Source organism: Giraffa tippelskirchi, chromosome 9 (assembly GCF_054371585.1).
Source record: "Giraffa tippelskirchi isolate mGirTip1 chromosome 9, T2T-mGirTip1v1.2.pri, whole genome shotgun sequence".
In the NCBI taxonomy this organism is placed as follows: Eukaryota; Metazoa; Chordata; class Mammalia; order Artiodactyla; family Giraffidae; genus Giraffa; species Giraffa tippelskirchi.
In genome coordinates, this window is record NC_137283.1 from 156,625,898 (window position 1) to 156,645,795 (window position 19,898).

Consider the following 19,898-nt stretch of genomic DNA (forward strand, 5'->3'; position numbering starts at 1 on the left):
CTGACAGAGAAGTTCAAGAAATCTTAAGTCAGGAAAGCGGGTCATTCTGAGAGAATGCTAGCTCTGTAACTGGCCATTAATTTAGAATGCTCTCAAATGTAAAGCGCACACACCACTGGGTCCGATGACATGTGACCTACCTTATATTTTTCAACACATCATGTATGTGCTCTACCTCCATATGATTTAGTTTTGATAAAGCTATACATTGGTCATTCATATTTTGACAAGGAAATGTAGGAGTCTATGTAATGAGGAGGGGGCTCTAAAATGTTACAGTTGAAATTTTAAACTCATTGTGACCATCCAATGAACTTGCACCCTTTTTAAAAAAAAAAAAACGACGTGAGAGGTCATTGGAGCCTTGCCTTCTGGGATTCAACGCTTATATTGATAAAGTAAAAAAGATTTTTGTTCTTCTGTTTTTGTTTTTCAAGTATATAAAAGGGGGAGTTTGGGCCCTTTATTTAAAGTCAAAGTAAATTCTTAATTAAGAAAATGTATACTTTGTGCCTGAACTAGTAGCCTTCATTCCTGATTGTTGTGTGATAGCAGTAGTTTTTAAATTTCTTCTCTTCTTGTATTTGGTAGCTCATTACTTTTTTCTCACCTTCTTCCCTTTCCCTCTGCCTGCTTATGCCCCATCTCCAAATGCTGCCCTGGGCTCTAGAAGTCCAGCTCATCCACTACCACTGGGGAAAAGATCACAAAGGTGTATGAGCTGGGGAGTGAGCCAGAGAGGAAGCTGTGGGTGGATCGCTACCTCACCTTCATGGAGGAGAGGGGCTCCCCGGTCTCAAGTCTGCCTGCAGTGGGCAAGAAGCCCTTGGACCTGTTTCGACTCTATGTCTGCGTCAAAGAGATCGGAGGTTTGGCACAGGTGAGAACAACTGAATGAGGAGATGTTATGGATGAGCTTTGAATATGCAAACTTGAATTTTTCTCACAAAGAAAAAGCTAAGCCTCTGGGAAGGTCACTTTACTGGATCCATGTTCATATGTGGCAGGTGGGGGGCGGGGGGTGCACTGGGGTCAGGGACCCCAATCTGCCACCCACTCGCAGAGTGACCTCAGTGGGTCATTTATATGGACTCAATCCTCAACTGTAAATATGAGACATTTGAGCTAGGTTTTGCTTTAGGGTCCCTAATAGCTCTAGAATTCTGTGGAATCTGTGTTAGAATAACAGAAATGTTTTGCAAATGACTAAATTGTCTGGATCAGATATAAATCAAATTCACTGTTTCCCTTTATCCAGAGCAAGTTAACAAGAAAACTAAGTCATCCTTCTACAACCATGTCCGCTGTACCTGAGTGACAGGAGGGGCAGTGCTGCCCTTTCACATGGCTGGGGCACCCAGGTGCAGAATGCCCAGAGGCACTCCTTTTGGGGTTGTGCAGATGCCTCCCTTGCACTTGCCCCCTTCATTCTGTACCCTAGGGGCCACACTCCTTTCCCTCGTCTCAGCTCTGCGTTTAGCACTGGGGCGGGTTTGTGTGTCCATATCCCAAGGTAGAATGGAGACAAGGGCCCTCAGGGGTAAGTGCCTGCTGCATCCTGGGCACCGTCCTTTTTGTTGTCACTTCTCTCTTAACACCCATGAAATGCAGAGTCGTCAGCCCTGAAGAAGAGATGTAACAGATTGAAGTACAGTTATCCCCTGGGGTCCACGGAGCACTGGTTCCAGGATCCCCACAAATACTAAACCCTGTGAGCTCGAGTCTCTTTATTTCTGGAACCTACACACCACCTCCCATATACTTCAGATCATCTCTCAGTTACTTATAATACCCAATACAGTATAGTGCTATGTAAATAGTTGCTGGTACAAGTTCAAGTTTTGCTGTTTGGAACTTTCTTTTGGGAGGGGGGCTTTTTTTTTTTCCTTCAATACTTTCAATTCACAATTGGTTGAATTCACAAATGCAGAACCAAGAAACAGGGAAGGCCGACTGTACAAGAATGTTGTGGCCCAGGGACTCTCAGGGTAGGTGGTGGGGCCAGGTTTGTTTGATTGCAAAACACATGGCCTTTATCCTCAGACCTACCTGTTCATTAGCAGCACCTGGGAGCATTTAAAACCTGTCAGTACCTGGGCTCCCTCCCAGACCAGTGAAAGGAGCTGCTCCGGGCCTCAGGTGGTCCGGGCCTCACTATCCAAAGGCAGGTCAACTGATGCACAGATATCACTGAGGACCCACCCTGGTCTCCGAGCTGCACAGCTCTGGGGGCGTGCAGGAGAGGCTTTTGTTCTCAGCCCTCCCTGAGGAGCCTCCTCCCACCCGAGACTGAGACCTCCAAGTGAAGCAATTAGAGCTTGACTCCAGACTGCGTAATCAGATGGGATCACAGGACGCAGACCAGGTGTGACCAGCTGTGAGGGGTGGCCAGTGAAGGGTGTCACCCAGCTCACAGAAGCAAGGAACCATCAGGACACCTCACTCAGCCAAGTGGATTCCCAGGTTGGGTCTGTGAGCAAGGTGCTGCTGGCTTAGCTGATGAAGTGGCTTGAATGTAGTAGTGATTCCCAGTGGTGAGGCCTTGACCACATTGTCACTCACACGCCATCAGATGTGGTTGGAACAGGTGCTGCAGCCCCAGAGAGATCAGCTAAAAGCCTTGCTTTTCAGGGTGTCCTAGGCAGCACTCTGCCTACAGTTTCAGAAGCAGTCATAGGCCTCCCCATTGCAGCCTGGCATTCAGCACCAAAAATGGCACTAAGCGTTCCCGAGAGTATTCTCTGGTTTCTCATGCACCATTTAGTACTAAGTAAATGGACATAAAGAGCTTTGTGAGGAAGTTTGAATCCAAAAATTGAACATTTCATTCAAACTCACTGTCCCTTTAACCCATGCTACTTAACACAGGACACATCTAAAGGCAAAATATTCCCCAAGTATTTGCAGGCCTTCATGTTTCCTTCATGTGTCAGCCTTGTGTGACCTGTTCCCATCGGGAATCAAAAAGTTACACCAATTCCTCAAATCTTATATAACGTTTAAGGATTCCCTTCCTTTCTTCTCTTCTCTTTTTGCAGTTGTATTCCTTCCAGCCTGAGTGTAAGTGGGAACAGTGGATGGTCCTGTGTGTGCCCCTTCCCAAGCCCACTGGTGCTGCTATGTCAGCTAGCTGGTGGCTCCGCAGCTCAGACAGGGTTGATGACTTCCGCTGAGCTATTAGGTTGGGTTCATTTGGTTGGGGCCTCCTTCACCCAACACCACAAGAAAGCCTCATGTGAAAGGCTGGGCATGGACAGGAATTACAGGCTCATCTTTCTGGGAGCTTGTGGCTGTTGGAAGGAGACATTGTTTTTCTTAAGGCTCAAATACTTAAATTGCAAAATAATTCTGTTATTGCTTTTTAAACTAGTTTTTAGACACCCCTTTTTAAAAGAGTGGGATGGGGGTGAGCGAGAGCACCTTTGCTCAGAGATAAATCGCCGGCTCGGAGCAGCACCCGCTCTGGCAGACTCGGAGGCATTAGAAGATGCACCAGGCAGAAGAATCTCCACGAGCAATGCTTTTTATGTAGCTATCAGCAGGTTCCTTAATGGTTTTATAACTGTAAATGCTGTCTGTGCACTACTGAGTGGGAGTAATGAGCATTAGTTAAAAGAGGCAAATGAGAAAAAAAAGTAAACCAAGATATTAAGTGCTTTTTTTTGTTTCCTGGCTTTAAACAAGCCACTTTGCTGCAAACCAGTGATCCTGCTTTTTTTTTTTTTTGGCTAGGTTAATAAAAACAAGAAGTGGCGTGAGCTGGCAACCAACCTAAATGTTGGCACTTCGAGCAGTGCAGCGAGCTCCCTGAAAAAGCAGTATATTCAGTACCTGTTTGCCTTTGAGTGCAAGATCGAGCGCGGGGAGGAGCCCCCGCCGGAAGTCTTCAGCACGGGCGACACCAAGAAGCAGCCCAAGCTCCAGCCGCCATCTCCTGGTAAGTGGGGGCGCTGCAGCCGGGAGCCCCTCCCGGGCTCTGAGACAGCCACTCAGAGCAGAGCAAACTGAGGACACACGGGTCCGAGAGAGAGGAAGGGGCATCCTGTCTTCTTTTGTTCGTTTAACTGGACCCCGTGAGCAGTGCCTAAGGGAAGGAAGAATGAACTGGGGATGTTGTGTTTCTGCTCTGCACTTTGAAGGTGCCGATCTTTTGCTTTACCTTTTCTAGTCAAAGTAGACTTCAGGTTCTGAGTTATATACCTTAATTCCTTATACAGTTATTTTTAAATATCCCATCTAACTATCAAAATGTCACCCCATTAACCTGGGCTCATACCGGAAATGCCACCCTGCAGATTTAACAACCAGCTTCCACCAGCTCTGCCTCTGTCAGATTTGTACACAGCAAAATGAAATTTGGACTTCGTATTTAATGTTCCCTGCCAAGCAAGTTTTTGCTTGTAGGGAATTCAACAAACTTTCATGATAAAGGTCTGTATAGCCCTGTTTCTGCGAAAGTGGAGTCCAAATTAGCTTTGAGCTAGAGGTCAGGAATCTAAGCAAATACTGCTTGGGAATAATGGCGATTCACTTGAATTCGCAGAAGCAAAATCATACAAATGGCACCTGCCTTCTCTGCTGTCTCTCCACTCAGCTGTTGGACACCCTGCCGTCCTTTCAGCTCTCCTGCTGGCTTCTCTTCTACTGTTAGCATTTCAGATTTGAGATTACTGAATCACTGTATTCTGATAAATCCAGTATTGAAGATGAGAAGAGATTTGCAGCATCCTTAGTTCTGGGTGACCTCACTGAAGTTAAGTTTGATCATTCTGTGGTCTGTTTCTGGCCATGTCCAAGCCCTGTGTTGGTCACACTTGCTCACACTGTCCTGCATATGAGGTGGGGCTGATGGTACCTGCCATGTCCCCCAACACAGGCTTCTTATGCACTCAAATGATCATAGCCAGTATTTCTTGAGCACTTACAGTGTGCCAGGGCTTTCCCATTTAATCTTCATATGAGCCCTGTGATACAGATACTGTTCTAAAACCCCTGAGAAAACCAAGGCACATAAAATCTCAGCAAACTGGCCTATTGTTGCTAGTGAGGGGGAGAACCAGGCTTTAATCCCAGACATCTGGCTCTAGCATTAGAGAGCCAGATGTACCTACCACACTTTGTGCTTAAAGCAGCGCTATAATAGGTAAAGTGTTTACACCAGAAAGTGGTACCTGTGACCCAAAGAAAGGAGTTGTTTCTCTTTTAATTACTTCCTCTAGCTAATATCTGAAGGGCAATGCTAATATCTAAGGCCACTAATCAAGAGATTTCAAATTAATACTTTTAAGGCCCAGGGTACAAGTGTAATGAGCACACCTCAATATAGATCTGTTGGTTCTAAATACAAGTAGAGAAGTTCTCCTCTCTCACCGCGTCCTTAAAGATCCACAGCCTTTGCCAGTTATGGTGGACTTTAAAAACTGTGAAATCTAATTTTGAAAATCTCACAACATTACATTCAGTTCACAGAGTAAAACAAGCTGCCTCTGAACAGCTCTGAAACTATTTTTCCAAAATAAAAACCCAGTAGGGTGTAGGGACCAAAGTGGCGATGTCTGCAAAGATCTAAAGGTATATTTTATTTGCCAGGAAAGAACTCATGTCACTGAATGGTCTGTACTTCTGTATGGAGAATAGCTCTCCCAGTGTGCATCAGCTTCAGTACAAGAAATCCTGCTGAGGTATAGACACCTCAGAAAGTATGGGGCCTGTGCTCTGAACAGGCAGCTCTTTGCTCTCCCCCCTCTTGATTTTAAACTACCATTTTTATGGCAACATTATCGCTTTAACTGCACAAAAGAGCTCGGATTGCAGGCACACCTCTGATAATACATTCTTCTCAGTAGTCCAAATGGAGCCCAAGTCTGCGAAACAGGAAACGGGAGGAAAGCTTCCTGAATTTAGCCGTTCAGCCAGTGCACAGCCTGGAGGGTATAGTGCAGGGTACACTGGGCCAGTCTGCGTGGCTCACGTGTTCTGCACACCACTCAGCAAGAGGACAGAAACATGGACCAGGCAGTGGGGCAGCGAGGAACGTCAGCCTCTCAACCAAAAGCCAGGCATTTCCTCCAGCATCCGTGAATCAGTGGCCTCTTTGATTCCAGACCTATGATTAAGGAAAATGTTTCTGAAACATTTTTATTGTCAGAGAAGGGAAACAAATTATTCCCAAACCTTTGGCATGTCAGGGCCTCATATACTACAAAAATTTTTTAACTAATTTTCAGCCAAAATTTGTGTTCTTTAAGTCAGGTTTTTTCCCATAAGAACCTAACTGTAGCTTATTCCTTACCGATATATTCAGGCAAACAACTAAAAGATTCCTCAGAAACATTCTAGATTCTTTTTTCGAGTGTTCATTCTGAACCAACTTAAATCCTAAATGCTAATGACTTAAGGTCATCCCCCTGTATTCCAGTTCGGATGTGACGCGGCTGATAAGATTTGAAATTCAGTCCTGTCAGCCTCTGAAAGGTGTTGCCCCTTAGCCCTGGAGCCTTCACCCCAATCTTCACTGTCAAGTGGCTGTGTGGCTTCTCACCCCAGAGATCCAGGTTGTGTCTTCAGGGTCCAGAGCAAGTCGACCAAAGGAAGCCTCCTGAATGAAACCTGAGCAGGGCCTGGGGGTGCAGTTGCATCTCTGAGGTGCTGGCAGGGCTCTTATAACTGACTGTAAAAGTTTGTGAAGATCTAATGAACAGCCACAGGAATCCTGGGCCTGGGCTGCCCGTAAGCTAGAGTGGGGTAGGGTCAGGGTGGGGAGGGGACCCTGCCGGGAGGAATGGGGGTGGGTGGGAGGAAGCTCCATTTTCAATTAGTAAGTCTGTAACCAAAAACCCATCCATCTTTGCTGGCAGGTGGCTGACTGAATTTCTATTATTAGCTGACAGGTGATGTCACAGAGCCTGTCATGGATCCAACTAGGGAATCCTCAGTGGAAGATAAATGAGAAAGGGCTCGGGTTATAAACAGAGGTGCCCTCTGGGTGACCTCTGGTTGCCTTAGACCCGGGTCATATCAGCTGTGCCTCATCTCCCCACCTTCCTTCCTGCAACCCCAGCCAGAACTAGGGCACCGGGTCCATGCTGTGTAAATTATCTTCCCAGCTAGAAGTCTGGCCATTCAGTCTGAAGTGTGTGAATGTACTTAACCTTCAGTAACCTTTCCATTGTTTACTTTCCAGTATACATTTGTAGCTTCTGGCAAAAGGTAGGGATATCCTAGAGAGCCAGCCTCCTCTGTTAGCAGCTTCCAGAGGTTGCATTCATTTTTTTTTTTTCCTGAAAGGAAAGGAAAACTCACTGGCAAGAGGGAAGAATGTTTCCTTTTTTTTTTTTTATTAGCTGTAAATGTGAATACTTGTAAATAAGGGCCATTCTGAACTCAACGGCCTTGTGAGCCTTGTTCCAAGGAAGCTGTGCTGGCTTTGCACAATCTGCTTCTTGAATTTAAGAAATCAGTTATTTCCCCTGCCAGTTCTGTGGGGCAGTCATGTCGGTAGGGTTATCCTTATATATTTGTAAAAGACTCTACTTATTTCTTTCATTATATCTACTTTTTAAATATGCATTTTTTGGTAAAACTCTGGAAATGCATACTTGGTATGCAAATATAATAAACTGAGTTTGGTAAAACTCTGGTTTGGTTTAGAAGCATGAATTGATAAGTTTTTATTTTAAGGTATCTACATCTAAGAAGGTATCTATAGTTAAAGCTAGTCTTCCCTTATTCACTCTAGTCCTAGGCACCCAGGGGAGGTGTTATGGAAAGCACCGTCTGTTGGCCAGTCCTCAGTATTCACTCCCAACCAGGCCCCGACGGCACAGAAATGTTGGTTCAGCTGAGGCTCTCTGAGGAGAAGTGATAGACCCCATTTCTTACTCCCTCATAGCGCACTCTGTGATCTCCAGGGCTTGTGTAACTTAGTTTCCCCTGAAGTAAAGTTTGGTAATTGTACAGTTCATTAACTGTAGATAATAATATATGCAGATTATTGTTTATAAGCAATCAGCAATCCTATTTGTTACAGTTAGAATTCTGAAAGTATTGTTTGTATGTATGTGGGCAGGAATTTTTATCTTTTTCTGTCAATTTGATAAATTCCAATGGTAGGAAACAGCACACAATATTCATTCAATTAGTATTTGTTTAATTAATAAGTGAAACCAATATCTATCCAACACCTAACATGCTAAGGACTATGATTAATGATAAAGCAAGAGCCCTTAAAATATTATGTTTTAAGGTGGGATTAATTTTTTTCATGAATCCCACCTAAGTTTTAAAAAGATCTGTTCAATTCTGGGCTCTGTTATTGTAGTGTAATTATAGTTAAAGCCAAGTCTTGTCACTCTGATAATGACATTAAAGAATTCTAAACCAATATGACTTGTGTTTGTAAATAACAAATATGACTTCATAGCTCCAAAAACTACTGTTAATGACAGCATAGACACATCCAGATGTGAAAAAATGATACAAAGCTCATTATTAATTTGTACCATTTCTTTACAACGTAAACATTTCTCATTGCCTAAGACCTCGATAATTTTTATAATGTTTTTCTAAAACATCACAATAGCCCATCAAATTGATAAAACAAACTTTTTGTCCCATTTTCCCTTATTCTTAGACATTCAGATTATCTCCATTATAAACAACACTAAAATAAGCCTTCTGTCTAAAACCTTCTTTATATTAGATGATTTTCTTGGGATAAATACCCTGGAAAGCATTTACCCAGTCAAAAGGTGTAAATATATTTTACAGCTCATATCTGAAGTGCGTTTCCAAATAGTTTAGAAAAAAAAAGCTTTTACTGATTTTCACCATAAACAATGTAAGAGCAGTTAATTTTACTACATCATTACCAGCAATGGATATTGTTATCTTTCTACATGAGATGGTGTCCTATTTTTCTTTCCCTTTTTAAAAAAATAACTAGCAAGGATGAGCTCACTTGATAACCTCTAGCTTTCCCCCCATTTTTTCTTGGTTATCACTACTATCAGCTAACTCAGGATCCTTGCAAGGTCCACAGACCCCCCAGTCAACTGGCAGTAATTCGATGGCAGAGGTTCCAGGTGACCTGAAGCCACCTACTCCAGCCTCCACCCCTCATGGACAGATGACCCCGATGCAAGGTGGAAGGTATGTTAAAAGATCTCTATGAGCCACACAAAGTTAGATTTGTCTATCTTTTAGTTTTCTGGAACAGACTTTAGAGAGAGAGAAAATGGTGTTCTCTAGTGAGTTTTTAAATATTGACTACCACTAGTTTCAGTCATATAATTTACTTTGGGTGGTTTTCCCATGTACACAGATTTCAAGGTTGGCTTATTTTCTGGATCAGCGTTTGCAGGTGACTAATGCTCTGTGGTTAAGCTTTCATGTCTCTCATCTCATCAGAAGCAGCACCGTCAGTGTGCACGACCCATTCTCAGACGCGAGTGAGTCATCGTTCCCCAAACGCAACTCCATGACTCCGAGCACACCGTACCAGCAGGGCATGAGCATGCCAGACGTGATGGGCAGGATGCCCTACGAGCCCAACAAGGACCCCTTTGGAGGGATGAGGAAAGGTAAATGCCAAGGGCCCTCTGTGCAGGGTTGGTACAGAGGGCATTCTTCTGCCATCCTGTGATTGATTCACTGATCCATTTGAGACTTACTGGAGCCCCAGCTCCACAGCCTACTAAATTTCCGCCTTAAGGAAAGTACTTAGCATCTCTGTGCCTCGGTTTCTTCATCTGGAAGTTAGGATAATATGGGGTCATGAAGAGGAGCTGAGTTAATGCACATAAGTACAGGCCTTAGAAGAGTGACTGGTACGTATCATCAGCAGAGGTACTCTTGGTGCTGCCCCGAGTTGGCATCAGGCTTGTCTTAAGGCGTGTGCTGGGCATGGGCTGGGTGCTAGGTTGGTAAACCAGATAGGCCCTTGTGGAGCTGACGGGCTACAAACAACAGATAAAAAGTAAGGTAAACCATGTATATGTGACTAAAGATGGTTTTTGACGGAAGAAAAGAAACAACCAGGAAGAAAGGACACAAAGAGCAATGGTTGGGGCTGGGGGCAGTCATGGGAGGAGGGGCCTCTCCTTGGGAGGGAGGGCAGGCGGGGGGCTCTGGGGGACGGGAGCGAGGCGGCGAGGGGCAGGCGAGGGGAGGCTGAGGCTGGAGTGAGGCTGGTGTGTGTAGGGGGTGGGAGGCTCCTGGGCACAAAGAGCCAAGGGCCATGCTGAAAACGTCCAGGCCTCCAGGTCCAGAGCCTTTCCACTTCTGCGTGTGCTGACGAGTTTGGGGTTTTTATGCAGGAAGTGAGGTGACTGGGGTTTTGTTGTTGTTGTTAAAAATGAATGAGTAACTATCTGGACATTTATGGAAAATGTATTTGAGAGAAGTGAGGGCAGGGTTGGAGAGACCACTGTCAGAGCCCTCAGAGAGGTGAGGAGTCAGGGTGAGACCCAGCAGGGAGAGAGAATGGAACCACTCAGTATATGTGTGGAGGGGACAGGTAGAAGCAACAGGACGTGCTGATGGATTGAATGTTGAATGTGGGGGTTAAGGGAGAAGAACCAAGCGATGGTGACTGAGAGGTGGGCAGTTGGGAAAGAGAGGGAAGTGAGGGTGGCTGTTTCTGCCTGTGGTGTGGACACCTGGGAATGAACAAGACAGAAAAGGAAACCAGAGTTCACTGTAGATGTCAAAGCAGTGAGGGGTAGACAGTGTGTCTGGAGCTGGCAGAGCATTGTTATTGGGGATAATCGTGGAGAACCAAGCAGAGAAATGGTATCAACAACTGTAGGATGGACAAGATCCCCGCGAGTTCTCACTGACATGAACAATCACCCAGGCTGGGTTTTTCCCTTGTGTGTACCAGTCCCCAGCGGTCACTCAGCCCTGAGACCGTAGCCATCTCAGCCACTGCCCTCCCTAGCTTCTCCACTGGCGCACAAGCTCTGCGTGCTGTTGACACTCTTCCTAATGCAGCGGAGTCCTGTGAAATTGAGGCATGGGATGACTATTTCTGAAAAACATACAAAAAAGTAATGAATGACATTTTTATGGAAGTATTTATTCTGGGATCCCTTAAATAATAGTGCTTTTGCATGGATTTCTTGATAACATTGTTGTAAGTAGAGAGAAGCATAAAGCCCTAAAGCGTTGGTTTTCACAAGTATTATGGAGCAATGAAAAATTAATAAAGAATCTCAAAATTTTAAATGTTGGGCACATTACCATTTAATTAAGTGAAATTATATTTCATATGTATTTCATATACCTGTTATACAAAACAAGATAATCTATAGTTTGTCCTTTCAAAAACTTTGAGCTGCTTATTTCAGGTAAAGATTTTGCAAAACATGCAATAAATCCATAAGCTCAGAAATTCAAGAGCTTTGTGAATGTTGGAGTTAACTGTTTTCCTTAGTGGTATGAGATGCTAAAAAGAATGTGTTGTTAGTGCTGTTGATGGTTGTATAATACCTTTAGACTCTGAAAATATGACAATAACATGGAAAAATAATTATGTTTTGGAACCCGGTTTCAAAGTTATTGACAACTATTCCAATATCCTATCTATTATGCTATATTTGACAGCAAGAGTTCTATTTCTTTTGTCTCCTTATGCCTATATTTTTAATGAAAATAAGCATGGGGGTAAAGAGGGGATGACTGGATTACCTCATTCTAGGTACCGGGTAGCTCTATGGTGTGTTTTCATCCACTGTGTGAATGATACAGTGGCTCAGCGGGAAGCCCTGTCTCACATTTCCCCCATGTATTTCAGCTTACCTGCTACCTTCCAATACTGGTATATTTAGTACCAAGTTAAAGCAGGTAAACAGAAAGCCCACAGGAAACAGATTTTCTTACAGCCCTACCCCTGTTACAGTCAAGTTTTCCATTCCTCAGTTCACCATATTCTGTCAGTGAACTTGGTAGGGCTTTGATTTTTTATTTAATGACCAGCATCAGTGGATATCATGCACCTTGTTGGTGCTGCTGCTCCTGTGGTTGACCTGGAGTGTGGTGGCATGGTAGATAAAAGAGCCTCCTCTAAGACCCAGAAGCCCTGAGTAGCCTTGGCCCTGCCTGTCCTCCTGCCTGCCTTCCCCACCTACTCACTCATTCATCACTGATTGAGGAATTGATGGATTCATTGCTTTTAAGTAAACAGTAAGGGAGTATTTATACTGTTTAACTTAACGGTGTATATTTTGAATATTTATTAGTATCCGCAGATACAATCCTACTTACTCTTTTTAATGCTCTAGTAATTCATGGTTTGTTTCATAATATTTTGTTATTATAAATAATGATGCAGTGATTATTGAAGTACAGCTAGCTGTTTTTCACACTTGTAGAGTGTTTCTGTGAAATAGATTCCTGGAAGTAGAATAACTGAATCAAAGAATAAGAATTCTTTTATTGTTTACTGAGTACTATTTGTAACAAACTTTTTTTCCGGTTTACTTTGTACTACTGTAACAGACTACCCCAAAACTTAGTAGCTTTAACAACAGCAATCAGTTATATCTCACAGCCCTGTGGTGGGTGGGGTGGCTCTTGACTCCATGTGTCCTCAGCTGGGACTCTGAGGTGGTGACTGTCACCCGAAGCCTGATGTAGAGCTCTGCTGAGCTCAGGTGTCACCTGAATGGCCGCTGTCACCCGGAGGCTGGCTGGGAGCTGAGCTGGAGCTGTTGGCAGGGGCCTCCTCCTGGGGCCTTTCCATGGAGCTTCTTGGGTGCCTGGTGCCATGAGAGATGGCCTCCAGGAAGGAGCACTCAAGGAACACAGCCTCACGTGTAGTTGCTTATAGCCCTCTGCCGCGTAACATTTGCCAGTGCCCCAGTGGTCAGAGCTGGTCATGTGACCAAGCCCAGCCTCCCAGTGTATGGGGATTCCACAGGTTGTGAGCACCCAGAGATATCCTTCTTTGCAGGGGGTGGGGGGGCGTCACCAAAATATAGCCTACCATAGCAGGTATTGGTGAAAGTTATACCAATTTAACACTCTTAACATGATCATGTGGACCCTCCGACTAAGAATGATTATTATCATGTTAATCTTTGCCAATTAGATGGGGAGAGGAGGGGGAAAGCCTCAACTTGGATTTCATTAATTATGATTGAGGTCATGCATCTTTTTATATCAGTTCAGTCGTGCAGTCGTGTCAGACTCTTTGCGACCCCTTGGACTGCGGCGCGCCAGGCCTCCCTGTCCGTCACCAACTCCTGGAGCTTGCTCAAACTCATGTCCATCAAGTCGGTGATGCCATCCAACTATTTCATCCTCTGTCGTCCCCTTCTCCTCCTGCCTTCAGTTTTTCCCAGCACCAGGGTCTTTTCCAGTGAGTCAGTTCTTTACATCAGGTGGCCAAAGTATTGGAGTTTCAGCTTCAGCATCAGTCCTTCCAATGAATATTCACGACTGATTTTCTTTAGGATTGACTGGTTTGATCTTCTTGTAGTCCACGGGACTCTCAAGAGTCTTCTCCAACACCACAGTTCAAAAGCATCAATTCTTCGGGGCTCAGCTTTCTTTATAGTCCAACTCTCACATTCACACATGACTACTGGAAAAACCATAGCTTTGACTAGATGGACCTTAGTTGGCAAACTAGTGTCTGCTTTTTAGTATGCTGTCTAGGTTGGTCATAACTTTTCTTCCAAGGAGCAAGTGTCTTTTAATTTCATGGCTGCCATCACCATCTGCAGTGATTTTGGAGCCCAAAAAATAAAGTCTGCCACTGTTTCCACTGTTTCCCCATCTATTTGCCATTAAGTGATGGGACCAGATGCCATGATCTTCATTTTCTGAATGTTGAGTTTTAAGCCAACTTTTTTACTCTCCTCTTTCATTGTCATCAAGAGGCTCTTTAGTTCTTCTTCGCTTTCTGCCATAGTGTGGTGTCATCTGCATATCTGAGGTTATTGATTATTCAGATTATTGATTATGCCAGGTTATTCTCCTGGCAATCTTGATTCCAGCTTGTGCTTCATCCAGCCCAGCGTTTCTCATGATGTACTCTGCATATAAGTTAAATAAGCACGGTGACAATATACAGCCTTAATGTACTCCTTTCCCTATTTGGAACCAGTCTGTTGTTCCATGTCCGGTTCTAACTGTTGCTTCCTGACCTGCATACAGATTTCTCAAGAGGCAGGTTCAGGTGGTCTGGAATCCCCATTTCTTTAAGAGTTTTCCACAGTGTGTTGTGATCCACACAAAGGTTTTGGCATAGTCAATAATGCAGAAGTAGATGTTTTTCTGGTACTCTCTTGCTTTTTCGATGATCCAACGGATATTGGCAATTTGATCTCATTCCTCTGCTTTTTCTAAATCCAGCTTGAACATCTGGAAGTTCCCAGTTCATGTACCGTTGAAGCCTCGCTTGGGGAATTTTGAGCATTACTTTACTAGCGTGTGAGATGAGTGCAATTGTACGGTAGTTTGAACATTCTTTGGCATTGCCTTTCTTTGGGATTGGAATGAAAACTGACCTTTTCCAGTCCTGTGGCCACTGCTGAGTTTTCCAAATTTGCTGACATATTGAGTGCAGCACTTTCACAGCATCATCTTTTAGGATTCAAAATGGCTCAACTGGAATTCCATCACCTCCACTAGCTTTGTTCATAGTGATGCTTCCTAAGGCCCACTTGACTTCACATTCCAGGATGTCTGGCTCTAGGTGAGTGATCACACCATCGTGGTTATCTGGGTCGTGAAGATCTTTTTTGTACAGTTCTTCTGTGTATTCTTGCCACCTCTTCTTAATATCTTCTGCTTCTGTTAGGTCCATACCATTTCTGTCCTTTATTGAGCCCATCTTTGCATGAAATGTTCCCTTGGTATCTCTAATTTTCTTGAAGAGATCTCTAGTCTTTCCCATTCTATTGTTTTCCTCTATTTCTTTGCATTGATCACTGAGAAAGGCTTTCTTATCTCTCCTTGCTATTCTTTGAAACTCTGCTTTCAAATGGGTATATCTTCCCTTTTCTCCTTTGCCTTTCGCGTCTCTTCTTTTCTCAGCTATTTGTAAGGCCTCCTCAGACAACCATTTTGCCTTTTTGCGTTTCTTTTTTTCGGGGATGGTCTTGATCCCTGTCTCCTGTACAGTGTCACAAATCTCCGTCCATAGTTCATCAGGCACTCTGTCTATCAGATCTAATCCCTTGAATCTATGTCACTTCTACTGTATAATTGTAAGGGATTTGATTTAGGTCAAACCTGAATGGCCTAGTGGTTTTCCCTACTTTCTTCAATAAATGGAAAATAACTTCGAAACTGGAAAGTAATTTCAAAATGGAAAGTAACTTCAAAACTGGTTCTACTGGAGGTTGATGTAAGAGCATGTAAGATATGAAGTATTTGAAAGTATACCTTATAAAGCAAAATATATTCTACCAGTGTCAGACTTCTTTATTTGCACCTCTCAACCAACCAGACAAATTTTATCAGCTCACAAAATTGTAATCAGCTTTTATCTCATGGAACATAAAAGCTTCATAGGATAAAGGCAGGTGGTGGTAATAGTGTATATCAATTAAGATTTGTATTAAAATGTTTAATTTGCCTACAGGCTAGTTTCTGGGCTTGACCCAATTTCCTTCAGGCTGTGAGCGAATGCTAATTTGCATATTTGACCTAATTGACACTCTACCCCTTGTTAGAAATATCTCATCCCTTCTTGAGCTGTCCTTACTCCCTCATGATTTTCTTCATCCTGATTTTAGAGTAAGTCAGGGCATGGGTGGTTAAGGTTTTCACTTTTTTTTTTTTTCCTAAAAGGGAAAGGAACTAACTGTATACATATCTCTTCCCGTCAAACCACTTCATGAGATGATATTACCAACCTCATTTTATAGATAAGGAATTAAACTTAGAGATTTAGCAACTTAACCCAAATAAGTATGGATCTGGGCCTGTGTTTGTTTCTTATATTACTGCATAACAAATTACCACAAATGGCTTAAAACACAACATACAGGTATGCCCTCCAGTTTTTGTGGGTTCTCAGCTCAGGGTCACAGTACAAGTCAAGCTGGAGACCTGGATTCCATTTCTCTGAGCTTGTTGGAGTTGTTGGTGGAACTTGGTTCCTCACACTTGTTGGACTGAAGTCCTGTTTTCTTGCTGACTGTCATCTGGGGCTTCTCTGCTTCTAGCGGTTGCCATCCTTCCTAACACGTGGGCCTCTGCACTGCGTGGCACTGCTTTTCAAGGCCAGCAGGAGAGTGTCTCTGACCTGCTGTGTCTCTTACCTCTACATGCCAACGTCAAGGGCCCACGTGGGTGTTCTCCCTTTTGGTTAGCTCAGCGAGCTGATTGGTGACTTTAATTACATCTCTGAAATCCCTTTTGCCCTGCAATGTAGATAATCCTGGGAGTGACATCCTGTCCCATCCATGGGTTCTCCCCACACTCAGGGAGACTCATACAAGATGTGTACATGAAGGGAGGTCAACTTAGAATCCTACCTCAACAGGGCCCATCTTAACTTCACACCTTATGCTCTTTGATTGGTATTGTTATCTGTCATATTAAGGATAACAGCACTGACTAGAAAGGGATGTTTGGGCCCTTTGGCATTTGAAAGTGCTTAATTTTTTGTCTGTTACTGACAATAGTGCCTGGAAGCAGCGAGCCTTTCATGACGCAAGGACAGATGCCCACCAGCAGCATGCAGGATATGTACAACCAGAGTCCGTCTGGAGCCATGTCTAGTCTGGGCATGGGGCCGCGGCAGCAGTTTCCCTACGGAGCCAGTTACGACCGAAGGTGAGTATTTCCTAAGAAGAGATGACTTATTTGAAACTGTGCTTTCCACACACACATCTCTGAGCCCTAGTAGCCGATGTCTGCTTCCTGCTGAAATTCAATAGGACCGGACGTGTCAGATGGCTGCCTTCAGTCAATGACTGTAACAGGAACTGGGGAGAAGGACCTTGTCCCCAGGCCACCAATACAGCTGTGTTTTTATTAGCGAATGCCCAAAAGCACAAATTGGAAACATGCCAGGGCTGGGCTGGCCAGGGTACGAGTCTTTTCCCTAAGAACACAAGAGCCAAGGTTGTCCCAGCCACTCTCTCCACAGTGAGACTGCCACTCCAGCGTCCCTGTGTGGCTCCTCCCGTGACCTCAGTGCCTGCCTTCCTCCCCACAGGCCGAGGTCTGGGCAGTGATGCGACACTGGGCTGTCAGCAGGCTCGGGCAGCAGTGGGTTCTTGGTAATGTCTTCCAGGCGTTGTTTCTTCAGGTGCTCCCACTGTGCCCTGCGAACATTTTAAACTGAGAGGGAATGATTTGCTCCTTAATAAACATCTCTGATAAAAGCCAGGGCAGCTTTTCTTTTCCTAGGACATCCCCTTGATATTAAAATGGCAAGTAAGGGTGCATTACTGGCCCATATTATTTTAATAAGATAGAATGAAAGCCATTGAAATGTCTGAGAGAGGAAGCTGTTCCTCGAATAGTGGCTTAGGGTGGACTTCCTTTTGTGAAGAAGGCCCCTGACCCTGGTCCTTACCATGGACGACCTATCCCTTGTTTGTCATGTTCATTACCTCCCTAATGGAAACTTGCTTAGAAACCAAGCCTTCAACTGAATATTTCATTTTTAAAGAAAACCAATGGAGGTAAAGTAGAGCTCTTTTTCTAACTGTTGCTCTTAGGCAGGCCTCAGGACAGGTGTGGTTTTCATCATTTCCTTGGTGGGGCCTCGGTCCACACTGCTCCCTCTCAGTCCACATGCTAGGTTTTGTAGGTCTGGCTAAGCAGTCAGGTGTCCCTGGTTTAATACAGAGGAAAATTTTGGTTTGAAAAAATCACTGTTTTACCAAATCAGGTTTCTTTGTAGCATTCCCTGCAAGCCTGGTTTTTTAGTTACACAGCATCGCATGCTCAGAGCTACATTGCACTTTCTAACAGTGACTGGGGAATCTCGACTTCTCATTCTGACCTAGTGAAGGTTTAGTTGTGAAATCCGCCTTAGTCACTTAACCGCTGTGTGAGGTCTGATGTACCGGATCAAGGATTTTTACTAAGATTTGGTTTGTTTCTGAGAGTCCAGAAAAGCTTTTGGAGGGGGAAGAGGCAAGGGATAGGCTGATGAGATCAGAAGGAGAACAGTCGTCCTGGGACATATATTCTTAAGGGAACCTGAGCAAATATACTTTTTCTATTTCTTCTCGAATGCTTTCTGGAATGTGGCATGGCCCAAGTGTAGAAGTTATTTTGGCCTTATCACATTAGGATTTGAGCTTCCCGGGTAGCTCAGTGGTAAAGAATCTGCCTGCTAATGCAGGAGATATGAGTTCAATCCCTAGGTCGGGACGATCCCCTGGAGAAGGAAATGGCTACCCACTCCAGTATTCTTGCCTGGAGAATCTCTATGGACAAAGGAGCCTGGCGGGCTACAGTCCATGGGGTCACACAAGAGTCGGACACAATTGAGCGACCAAACATTAGAATTTCCTTCATTAAGTTTTCTCTTCTGAAAAATGTTACTTCAGCTTAAATTTCATCCACATCAATTATATTTCTTTTTTCCTAACTTTAAGCTTGCCTCCAGATTTCAGTGTCATTAGCAGAAACTTCCCTTGTCTGTTTTACATGTGATGTTCTAAATTTTCATTTATTTTCTTTCTTATTCTCATTCTTTGACCAGTATTCTTTCTTACAAAATTCAGTATACTAACTATACCAGCTTAATTTCTAAAGTTTAAATCCTGTTGTTCTTTTAAACATGTATTTTTATGGTACTTATAATTTTTCAATATGAAATAAATGTATGTTTATTCCCATTTTGAGATTTAATAGAAGTACATTTAAATCATCCCTGTTATCCTTTTTTTTTTTTGGTAGCCTTTTAGGGTCATAGAACTTTGAAATTTTGAGTAGTTATGTCTATACCAACTTAGTATCATTTGGACTAATTTTGAAGGATTCCTTTAAAAACTTGCACATTTTATACTCATGATGAGGAAGTTAGAAACATTCTCCATGTTTATATGTCAATATTCTGGTGCTCCTAGAAATACTGCTTTGACTCTTAGGTTCTTCTGTTGTTTCTTACGCTCATTAATGCCTCACTTCAGGGTGTGTCATGCCCTCCCTGGTCCCTCAGTGGATGGGCGGGGCCCCTCCTCAAAGGCAGAGGGTGCCAGCCTGTCCAGTGGGACTCCTCGCCCCACCAGCCAGAGCTTGGCAGTGCTCCCAGAGTGGGTGCTGCCCTCCTTCCACTGGGAGTGGAAGTGCTGCTGCCGCTGCTCACAGTGCCTGTCGGGAGGGTGCCGTGGAGGAAAGACAGCATGGAATGTCCAGAACTGGACTCTTCCTCCCTCCCTTGGCCCGAGGTCCACGGTCAGTGAAGTTTCCTTTGAATGCCTCATTCTAGGCATGAACCTTATGGGCAGCAGTACCCAGGCCAAGGCCCTCCCTCAGGACAGCCGTCATATGGAGGACACCAGCCCAGCCTGTACCCACAGCAGACGGTGAGTTGGCAAGCGGCGTGCATCTCTGTGCTTTCTGTTTAAAATTCAGGCTCACATACTTCTGAAGAGTTTTAGGAAGTATAACCAAAATGACATGTAACAATCAGGTTATATTTGCTTATGCTAAGAAGTATTCTTAGGATTTTGAAATCAGCAAGTTAGAAGTAGCTCTTGAAAATATGTTATTGGAAGTTAAGGACATTCATCCTTGTAAATAATAAGCCCAAATTCAAGTATATTTTAGACGTATGTCTGTTCTATGTACTATCACGTCAATTGACATTTTAGCACAGAAATTTGTCAGTATATTTTAGGGAATATGTAGGGTGAACAGCTTAAAATATTATATGCTAACAGTGAAAGCTGATCTATTTGTAAGAATAAGGTATTAAT

The 19,898-nt window shown here is 43.8% G+C and overlaps 1 protein-coding gene across 16 annotated transcripts in view; it reads left to right on the top strand.

Moving 5' to 3' along the window:
• Window positions 1–19,898, top strand: part of ARID1B (AT-rich interaction domain 1B) — a 418,737-nt gene that overhangs the window by 389,754 nt on the left and 9,085 nt on the right. For all 16 annotated transcript variants that reach the window (XM_081529735.1, XM_081529728.1, XM_081529730.1 and 13 more), the window contains 6 exons: window positions 671–880; window positions 3,733–3,937; window positions 9,012–9,150; window positions 9,409–9,581; window positions 16,641–16,791; window positions 19,409–19,505. In XM_081529735.1, the coding sequence (XP_081385861.1) occupies window positions 671–880; window positions 3,733–3,937; window positions 9,012–9,150; window positions 9,409–9,581; window positions 16,641–16,791; window positions 19,409–19,505 (975 nt within the window). The remainder of the gene's footprint in view (window positions 1–670; window positions 881–3,732; window positions 3,938–9,011; window positions 9,151–9,408; window positions 9,582–16,640; window positions 16,792–19,408; window positions 19,506–19,898) is intronic.